The sequence below is a fragment of the Nycticebus coucang genome, chromosome 5, assembly GCF_027406575.1.
Source record: "Nycticebus coucang isolate mNycCou1 chromosome 5, mNycCou1.pri, whole genome shotgun sequence".
Classification (NCBI taxonomy): Eukaryota; Metazoa; Chordata; class Mammalia; order Primates; family Lorisidae; genus Nycticebus; species Nycticebus coucang.
Genome location: NC_069784.1, coordinates 93,951,663 through 93,962,951, shown reverse-complemented (window position 1 = coordinate 93,962,951; position 11,289 = coordinate 93,951,663). Strand labels below are relative to the sequence as shown.

The following is an 11,289-nucleotide window of genomic DNA, read 5'->3' as shown; positions in this document are numbered from 1 at the left end:
ATCCTCCAACCTGTACGAGGACCAGATGCTGCACACTGGCCAGAGGCCCTTCAAGTGCACCAACTTGGAATAAAAGTCATTTTAAAAGTCAGACAATGCAAGGCATAGAAATAATTTTAAGACTTACATAGAAGATCTTAATGTCAGACATGACAAAGATTTGAGTTTATTTGCCTGGACAACTCAGGTTAGTCCACTACATTTTTTCCTTTAAAAATAAAGATACAAAGCCGGATGCTATGGCTCATACCTGTAGTCCTAGCACAGGTGGATCACCTGAGCTCAAGAGTTGGAGACCAGCCTGAGCAAGAGCAAGACCTCTTCTCTAAAAAACCAGCCAGGCACTGTCGCAGGCACCTGTAGTCCCAGTTACTCAGGAGACTAAGAAAGGATTGCCTAAGCCCAAGAGTTTGAGGTTGCTGTGAGCTATGATTTCCATAGCACTCTACTAAAGGCAACAAAGTGAGACTCTGTCTCAAAATAAATAAATAAAGATATAGTGAAAGTACCCATGAGCACAAATTTGTTAGTACTGAAATTTGACTTTGGGCATCAGGAAGATGGTGAAATGGGCACTTCCCCACCCCACCTCCACCAATAATAACTTTGCAGCCATCCATGGACATTAAGCGTCTTTGTGGGAGCCCTGGGATTTAGGTAGGAGTTTGTAAAACTCAAGTGGAGTCTAAAACCTAGGAGGTTCATATTGAAAAAGGAGACTCATACCCGGGTGGTAGATCTGCCAACTATGGTTGTAGCTCTGGATATGGAAATGGCCCCATCTCCCAAAGGGCTCAGCTATAGCTCCATTTGACCTTGATTCTATTACCAAAAATACCCAACAAGGGCACCAGGAGGAATACGTACAATAGTACCTCAGCAGATGGCTCACTGATACAAGTTCCAGGAGTAGACCTTGAAAGTAGCCTAGAACTCAGCTCTAGTTCCCCACACCTGTGGTTTCAGATTAATTCACACAATGATGCAGAGAGAAACTCATCCATTTATGCCACAGATAGGCTTCTTAGTATTGAAGAGACCCTGTTCTTTCCCTCTCTGCCAGTAATCCTTCTTGCACACAGAACTGTTGAAAGAGTCACTTATCTCTGCCACTATAAAAGGTTTGCTGGCTTCCATCCCACAGCAGACCTTGAAGGGGCCACATTTGGCCCTAGCCCCTCTCTATGAGGGTGGGATTGCTTCTGGGCCTAACTTGCCAAAATTAAGTCTAGAAAGACTAAAACCAAAGGTTTATTCCTTGAAATGTGCAGACACCAACACAAGGTTACATGGAGAGCAAAGAATCAGGTAATCATAATGCCACCAAAGGAAACTAATAAAGGTCCAATAACCAGCCCCTAAGAAATGAAGAAATAAGAACTGCCTGAAAAAATAATTCAAAAAAATATCAATTAGATGCAAGAAAATTTAGATAGACAAATAAATGAAATTAGGAAACAAATGTATGAATAAAATGAGAAGTTTAATAAAGAAATAGAAACCTTCAAAAAGAGCCAAACAAAAATCCTTGAGTGTAATACAAAACAGAAAAACTGAATAGCAGTTTTTAACAGCAGACTTGATCACACAGAAGAATAAACAAACTTAAAGTCATTTCAAATTAGTCAATGTGAGGAAAAAAAATACAAAAGATTGAGAAAGGGTGAAGAAAGCATGAGATACCATAAAACCAAATGTTTTTCAACAGCAGATTTGATCACATAGAAGAATCATCAAACTTAAAGACCAATCATTTCAAATTAGCCAATGAGAGGAAGAAAAATACAAAAGATTGAGAAAAGGTGAAGAAAGCATGAGATACCATAAAAAGTATAATTACACTAATATGGGAGAACGAAAAGAAGGGAGAGAGAGGCAAAATTTTTTAAAGAAATACTGTCTGATAATTTCTCAAACCTTGAAAAGGATATGGTCATTTAGATTAAAGAAGTTCAAAGGACTAATAATCTGATCAATTAAAAAAATGACATACATTATAATTAAACTATCCAAAGACAAAGAATCTTCAAAGCATCAAGAAAAAAGAAACATTAAATATAAAGGAACCCTCACAAGGCAGATGAAAATGAAAACACAGCATACCAAAAAAAAAAAAAAAAAAAAAAGAAAGAAAACACAGCATACCAAAATTCATACCAAAAACCAGCAGATTTTTCAACAAAAATCTTTCAAGGAAAGAAGGAATGGAATGATATTCAACATGCTAAATAAAAACAAGACAAAACAAAATTGCCAACAAAGAATACAGCCCCTGGGCTCAGCACCTGTGGCTCAAGCGGCTAAGATGCCAGCCACATACACCTAAGCTGGCGGGTTCGAATCCAACACTGGCCTGCCAAACAGCAATGACGGCTACAAACAAAATATAGTTGGGCAATGTGGTGGACGCCTGCAGTCCCAGCTACTTTGGAGGTGGAGGCAGGAGAATCGCTTGAGCCCAGGAGTTTGAGGTTGCTATGAGATGTGATGCCACGGCACTCTACCCTGGGTGACAGCTTGAGGCTCTGTCTCAAAAAAAACAAACAAACAAAAAAAAAAAACTATACTTGGAAAAACAATCAGCTTCAGAAATGAAGTTGAGATACAGATATCCTAAGACAAATAAAAGCTAAGAGAGCTCATTACTATGAGACTGGCCTAATAAGAAATGCTAAAGGGAATTTTTCAGGTTGAAATTAAAGGATTATAAGTAAAAATAAGAAACCATGAAACTATTAATTGTAAAGTTTTAAGAGACAACTATAGGTATAATAATTTCTTAATGAATATGCAATATAAATACATGTAAAGTGTGATATCAATACTATAAAATGTGGTGGGGAGAAGTAAAAGCATGGAATCTTCTTATGTAATTCATATTAAGTCACTATTAGCTTACATTAGAATATTATAACTGTGGTGGCGCCTGTGGCTCAAAGGAGTAGGATGCCAGCCCCATTTGCCAGAGGTGGCAGGTTCAAACTCAGCCCTGACCATAAACTGCAAAAAAAAAAAAAAAGAATATTATAACTGTAAGATGTTTTATGTAAGCCTCATGGTAACTATAAAGCAAAAGCCTCTAATAGGTACATCATAAATAAAAAGAATGAAAGGAAAGCATATCACTACAAAAATTCAACACATCACAAAGGAAGACAGCAATATTGGAAGAAAGAAATAAAGGAAGTACATAATATTCAGTGAACAATTTAAAAATGGCAATGGTAAGCCCTTATCTATCAATAATTACTTTAAATGTAAATGGATTAAATATTCTAATCAAATGACAAAGAGTGGATGAATGGACTAAACAAAGAAAAGAAGAAACTAATTTCTAACAATGTGCTACCTAGAAGAGATTCACTTTAGCCTTAAGGTCACACACATAGAATGAAGGTGAAGAAAAGGGAAAAGACATTCCAGGCAAACAGTAACTAAAAGAGAATAAGATTAGCTATATTTCTTTCAAACATAATAGACCTCAAGTCAGAAACTATCAAAAGAGACAAAAAAGATCATGATATAATGATAAAGGAGAAAATTCTTTAAGAGAATACACACAACAAAAGGTCTAAATGTAGCAAATATTAATAAATCTGAAGGGACAGACAGATTAGAATATTAGTAGGGAAATTCAGTACTCCATGTTCAACAATGGACCTATCATCAATACAGAAAATCAATAAGGAAACCCTGAACTTGAATGGAACTTTAGACATTGGACCTAACAAACAAATACAGAACATTCCATCCAATGGCTGAGAATACACACTTTTCTCAAGCACTTATGAAACATTCTCCAGGACAGGGCATATACTAGGCCATAAAGTAAGTTATAATAAATTTGAGAAAACTGAAATCACATCAAATATATTTTATGACCATAATGAAATGAAACCAGAAATCAATAACTGAAGGAATTTTGGAAAAATAACAAATACTAGAAATGAGACAGTATACTTCCAAACAATTGGTCAAAAAAGAAATTAAAAGGTTAATTTGAGAATATCTTGACACAGATGAAAATGAAAATACAACATACTAAAATTTATAGAGTTTGGAATGCAACAAGTATTCTAAGAACCAAGTATATAATAATAACTATACACATCAAAAAAGAATGATCTCAAATAAACAACTTAATGTTATACCTCAAGGAACTCCAAAAAGAACTAAGACCACAGTCAAGAGAAGCAAAAATAAATATGTAAATAAATAAATAAAATAAAGGTCAGATCAGGTTTGGTGCCTGTAGCTCAGAGGCTAAGGTGTTAGCCACATACACCAGGGCTGGCGGGTACAAACCCAGCCTGGGACTGCCAAACAATGACAACTACAACAACAACAACAAAAAAAAAATAGCCAGGGGCCTATAGTCCCACCTACTTGGGAGGCTGAGGCGGGAGAATTGCTTAAGCCCAAGATTTTAAGGTTGCTGTGAGCTGTGACACCACAGCACCCTAACAAGGGCAAAATAGCGATACTGTCTCAAAAAAAAAGAAAAACTAAATAAATAAATAAAGGTCAGATCAGATATAAATGAAATATACTAGATGGACAGTAGAAAAGATCAACTAAACAAATAAAAGCCTCTTACAAAAAATAAACAAAATTGATAAATCTTAGCCACACAGGCTAAGAAAAAAAGAGAGAAGAGTCAATAAAATAAATCAGAAATTAAAGAAGAGACAGTATAATTGGTACCACAGATATACAAAGGTTTATAATGGCGTGCTATGAACAATTATATAGCAACAAATCAGATAATCTTGAAGAAATGAATAAATTTCTAGAAACATATAACTGACCAAGATAGAATCATGAATAGAAATCTCGACTAATGACAGAGACTGAATCAGTAATCAGAAATTTCCCATCAAGAACAAAATAAACCCCCACAAAACCGAGAACCAAATGATTTCACAGCTGAATTCCACCAAACATTTAAGAAAATCAATCCTCCTCATACTCTTCCAAAAAATTTTTTTGACAAAATACTAGCACACCAAATTCAACAGCACATTCAATCAAGTACCATGATCAAGTGGGGTTTATCAGAGGGATCCAAGGATGGTTCAACAGATGAAAATCAAACAGTATACTGTCACACACTGTATTAACTAACAGAGTGAAAAACAAAAACAATGTTTATCTCAATAGAACCAGAAAAAGCATCTGACAAAATTCCACATCAGATTTTTGTGATTAAAAAAACTCTCAACAAATTAGGACATTTATGATAAGTCCACGGTTAATATGATACTCAATGGTGAAAGGTTGAAAGCTTTTCCTCTAGGATTAGGAACAAGACAAGGATGCCCACTTTCTCTACTTCTCTTCAGTATTAACTGAAAAAGCTAGCCAGAGCAATTAGGCAAGAAAAACAAAGGGAGGCCACTGTGGCTCACACCTGTAATCCTAGCCCTTTGGGAGGTGAGGTGGGTGGATTGCTTGAGATCAGGAGTTTGAGATCAGCCTGAGCTCTTGCAGGACTCCATCTCTACTAAAAACAGAAAAACCAGCCGGATGTGGTGGTGCATGCCTGTAGCCCCAGCTACTCAGAGAGGATCACTTGAGCCCAGGAGTCAGAGGTTGCTGTGAGCTATGAAGCCACAGCTCTCTAGCATGGGCAACAGAGTGAGACTCTATCTTAAAAAAAAAAGAGAGAGAGAGAAGGAGAAATGAAAGCCATTCAAATGGGAAAGAAGGAAGTGAAACTGTCTCTGTATGCTGAGGACATGGTCATATATAGAAAATCTCTAAAACACTGTTAGAACTGATAAAAAAAATTCAGTAAGAGGACAGGTTGCAAAATTAACAAGAAAAAATAAGTAGTATTTCTATACTCTTAACACTAAACTATATTCAAAAAGAGAAATTAAGAAAATAATCCCACTTATAACAGAAAAAAGATTACTTAAATACTTAAAAATAAACTTAACCAGAGAGGTAAATAACTATAAAAACATCAATGAAAGAAATTGAAGATGACACAAATAAATACAAAGATATCCTGTATTCACCCATTATAAGAATTAATATTGTTAAAATGTTCACCTTACCCAAAAAGCAAGCTACAGATTCAATGTAAATCTCTATCAAAATTCCAATGACATTTTTCACAGAAATGAAAAAAAAAAAAAAAAAAATCCTGGGCGGCACCTGTGGCTCAGTGAGTAGGGCGCTGACTACATATACCAAGGGTGGTGGGTTCAAACCTGGCCCTGGCCAAACTGCAACAAAAAAATAGCCAGGCGTTGTGGTGGGCGCCTGTTGTCCCAGCTACTGGGGAGGCTGAGACAAGAGAATTGCCTAAGCCCAAGAGCTGGAGGTTGCTGTGAGCTGTGATGCCACAGCACTCTACTGAGGGTGATAAAGTGAGACTCTGTCTCTAAAAAAAAAACCCCTAAAATTTGCATGGAACCAAAAAAAAGACTCCAAATTTTCGAAGCAATCTTAATCAAAAAGAAAAAAGCTGGAGGAAACACATTAGCTTATTTCAAAATATTTTAGAAACCTATAATAATCCATAGTATATTAGCACAAAAACAGACACCTCAGCTAATGGACCAGAAAGGAGAACCCAGAAATAAACTCACACATTTATCAATTGATTTTTAACAAAGGTGCCAAGAACACACAAAGGAAAAAAAAGACAGTATTTAATGGTGTTGGGAAAACTGGGTATCTACATGCAAAATAAAACAGACTATGTAGAAAAATAAACTTAAAATAGATTAAACTTAAACATAAGAACCTGAAATCATAAAACTACTATTAATAGAAGCAAACACAGACAAAAAGCTCCATGACATTGGTCTGGAGGCAGGAGTGGAGAACCAATGGCCATGGGCTCACATGTGGCCTTCTGGATCCTTAAGTATGGCCTTTTAACCGAATCTAAATTTTATAGAACAAATCCTCTAATAATTTTTTGGACATGGTAATAAATAGTCTTTATTCTGATATATATTTTGATATTAATACGAGCACTCCAACTTACTTTTGATTTATGTTCACGTGTTACATCTTTTTTCCATCCTTTTAATCAATTTGCTTCTTTATAAAATGGTTTCTTGTAGACAAGATATGGGTCTTGCTTTTTTATTCTGACAATCTCTGTACCTTTAACTGGCATATTTAAATCATTAACAATTATTGTGATTATTAATGGAACTGAGTTTAGATCTATCATCTTGCTATTTGTCTGTTTTTGTTTTCTCTTTTTCAGTCTAGTTTTCGATTGCCAAAGTATCTTTTATTACTCTGTTCTCTCTTCTTTGCTGGTATTTAACCAATAATGGCACTTGCTTTTGCTTCCTGTTAGGAATACATAATCCTAAGTGAGCCGAAATGAAACAGACACATTTAAATAAATGCAACTGTAAAATAGTATTTTATTATTTTTAATATAGTGCCGTAACAGTTCATAATATTGCATACTGCTCAAATGTTGGTTTACTTAGGTAAGAATATCTTCCCCTCATCTTACCCGCCAAGTCAGAATTTGAAGACATACTATCTGTTTTTAGAGCCCTATTACATTGGCTCCTAAAATGTCACATTTCATAAAACAGTAATGCTATATAAATAAAAACGAATAAAGGTTGACAACTATCTGATTTCAGAGTTTCACAATTAAGCAGCCAGTAGATTAAATTTAGAATAACAAAAATTCACTAAGACTTTTTATATTTATTTTTTCCATAATGCCCCTTCTTTAAAGAAGAAAAATATAAAGAGAAAGGCATTATATGCTTCTTTTAGACTTTTGTCCAATAAATCTACCTTTAACTGCGAATAGGTTTTACAGTTACCAAATGATGTTATTTCTGAAGCAGAAGATTTTATTACTTTTTTTTTTTTTTCTGCTTTCTTGTTCTGGTGCTACCAGTAAGTGAAGAAATGACAGTAAAATTTAAGAACACTAAAAATTAAAACAATTTTTCAAAATAAAACTTATAGTAAAGAAGACCAGGCCAGTGAATCAAGTACTTGTAAATATAAACAAGCAGGCAAAAGTGCATAGATTAACCAGTAGAAATTCAAATTCAAATACAATAACACATCAAATTTAATTAAATAAAGGATAAGGACTATTTCAAGTATTTTCCTGGATTTGCAGTAATGCTGCATGCATTCTCCTTTATACCACATTTTATTAATTTTTTGACACAGTTTCTCCTAGCTTTAAATATAACAAATCTTGGAAAAGTAAGAAAAGATTTTTGTTTTTCCATAAGGGCCAGTAAAGAATAATGAAAACACATTTCAGACCCTTTTAAATGGTACGTTTGAAAAGAGTAGTCATATTTTTTTAAAAAATGTAGTAACAAAATATTGTTAGCCTGATCCAATAAATACAATACCAGGCCTAGAGCTGGTCCCAACTAGTAGACAGTATCCTTTGCATTCAAATATATAATATTAATTACCAAAAAAAATCCAAAAGATCAAATATAACTTTATATTTAAATGCTTATAAAGTATGTCAAATTCTGTACTTAGAGATACGTTTGTTTTACTGGCAAAAGTTTTAAAGTCTCCCCTCACAGGTCATTCTATGTGTGTGCACACACAACATATATTATTTCTTCTATAAGAACTATTTTGTTTGAAAAATTTGGCTTGGAGATTTATTATAGTAACTTTGGGGTAATCAAAATAAAAGCAGGCACAGCTGGTTAGTTTATGAATTATGCTGCATTATCAATTTCAATTGATTAGAAAGAGTACCCTGTCACCTGATACTTAGAACCATCTGTACCACAAAAAAGTGTTTATCTGATAATTTTGCCATCAATTTGGTAATCTTTAACTACCCTGTTTACTTTTTAATATATAATGAAAAAGAAAAACTTTTTATACTCAACTATGTAACTTTCACTACTTAAAAAGAGCACAGCTACAATCTTCAACTTAACAGTATAAAAAAGGGTTGGCAGATGCACACAGCATTATGGACACCATTTAAACCTGTATTTTACAGTTGTAGGTTTCTCTGTCTTGCCAGAAGCTTAGTTTCATGATATGTAATTTACAAAGTGTCACACAATTTAAAAGTATTCCTATATACATTTTCCTCTTGGAATATGCCTCTGATTTCCAGCAGAAACATTATAAATGCCATCATAAATGAACTCTTTACAGAATAGATTATGAATCATATCAAAATTGCTTTAGTTATCATTTTAAAAGAGCTGTAAACTAAGTTTTAAATAAGTATGCTAGGTATATAATCAGAAATGTAAATAGCCTGCATATAACTATAAATTAAAAGACTTAGTTCAACAGTACCATAATCTGCTTAGAAATTCTATGAAGCTGTGAGAGTAACATACACACACGTATATGTATCTATAAATAAATATATATATTTCTATTGAAATCTTTCTTTTAAACTTTCATAGTTCAAAGAGGATTTTGTTGTTAATTCATAAAACACATTCTATTGACCAATCTGATACAAATGTAATCTAAAACATGATTCATAACAAGCAGCAGTATGACCCTCTATAAAAGAAAAAATTCTAATATAGATTTCAACCATGTTATAGAATGCTACCTAATTTTCATTATCATCATGTAGTAACCAAATGTTAAATGCATTTAATAAAATTCAATACATAACAAGGTTATTTCTTCATGATAATTCGATCATTGAAGTATCTACATTTATTATTGTACAGAAAGGAAGCTTTTCACTACTCTTCTGAAAAATCAGAGAAATAATTACAGTATTATTTTAGATATGCAGCACTACTTTAGATTCATGATGGCATCTCTATCATGATGCTCTTTAAAGTGAACAGTGAAAAAATAATAAAACACTATTTCGAAAATGGTGGCATATTTGGTTGAAATACAAAATATATTAATATAATAGCATTTATATGTTAAAAACACAAATATTGAAATTCTTAATAATCTTTTTAATGTGTTCAACATGAAGAACAGCTTCTCTCTTCACAATTGCCACATTTTAACTGATTATGAGTACAATACTTTTTCTGTTTTTCACAAATAAATGTTATAGGTTTTCTGTTGTAATTTTTTTCCTGCAAAGTATAATCTACAGCACAGTGATTTATAATTTAAGGTAATAAATGCTTTCACATTGTAATTTAGCTGTTATATATGTCATGCTTCTGAAGCTTTTTTCGTTTTTGTTTTTTGCTTCAAGATAGAGGTAGATTTAGTAAAGATTGGATGTGTAAGACTTAACTACCAAAATGCAATTATCAACAGCTATACCGCTAATGTGCAGTTTTCCAGAATACTTGAAAAATTCAGAATTATTAATACTTTACCGAAGTTCTCTTTTCAAGCTTAAACTATTAAATAATTGCATAATGTATTTAATTGTTCACATATAGATACGAAAATCCAAACAATAAGAGACATAAATACAGGCACATACAACAACAAACTACAAAGAAAGGTCGTGACTGAACGGAAACTTTCGTTTTGTTTTGTTTTGCTTTATAATAGTGCATCAAATTCTTCCTTTTCTAGTATATGTAAAAAAACAACAATTTCCTACTAACACTGGCAACAAAGAAGAGATATCCAAAGCTACCCTTTTCGGCCATTATTTTTTTTTTCCTCCACCAAGTTAAAGTTGAAATCCATCCATTGGTGCTTCCTGCTGCTGAAATACAAACTGTTGTTGATTTTCATCCACCTGAGGTACAATACTGGGGTCATCATCTTCTACACCAAAATAATGTTCAATCAGATCAAAAGCCTTTTGGTAAATTTCCTGATTTTCATGGCTTTGCAGAAACTCAATTTTATCCAGACCTATTACACAAAGCGTATGTATATAAACAAACTTTTATTAAAATTTCACTATATATTTAAATGAAAATAATAAATCAACAACATCTATCACTACACTGTTGACAGGACTGCTTTTTTATCTAATTTTTGCACATATTGATGGCCAACACTTATGCCTTATAATTCAAGAATGAGAATATGGGGCAGCGTGATATGAAGAGAGACCACAGGCCTGGGAGTAGGAAGATCACAAATACCACTCTGAAGGCTGTGTGATCTCAACTAAGTAGGTTCAGTTCATCTGTACTTTCTGAGTGTAAAGTGACAGTTTTAGATTAATAAATTTCATAGCCCCTTTCCAGAGTAATTATGCTAAATAACAAAAAAAAAAAGGGAAAGCAACAAAACAAATTAAATGAACAAACCAAACCATGCTGAGCCAGAGAATAATACAGAATAAATGCATAGTATTTGCAAATCAGACTCTTTTTCATAAGAAAACAATGC

At 33.4% G+C, this 11,289-nt stretch overlaps 1 protein-coding gene across 1 annotated transcript in view; it reads right to left on the bottom strand.

Moving 5' to 3' along the window:
• Window positions 1-7,383: 7,383 nt before the first annotated feature.
• KPNA5 (karyopherin subunit alpha 5) overlaps window positions 7,384-11,289 on the bottom strand; it is a 53,836-nt gene continuing 49,930 nt past the window's right edge. Inside the window, exon 14 of the mRNA XM_053592259.1 lies at window positions 7,384-10,803. Within this exon, the coding sequence (XP_053448234.1) occupies window positions 10,616-10,803 (188 nt within the window). The 3' untranslated portion in view covers window positions 7,384-10,615. The remainder of the gene's footprint in view (window positions 10,804-11,289) is intronic.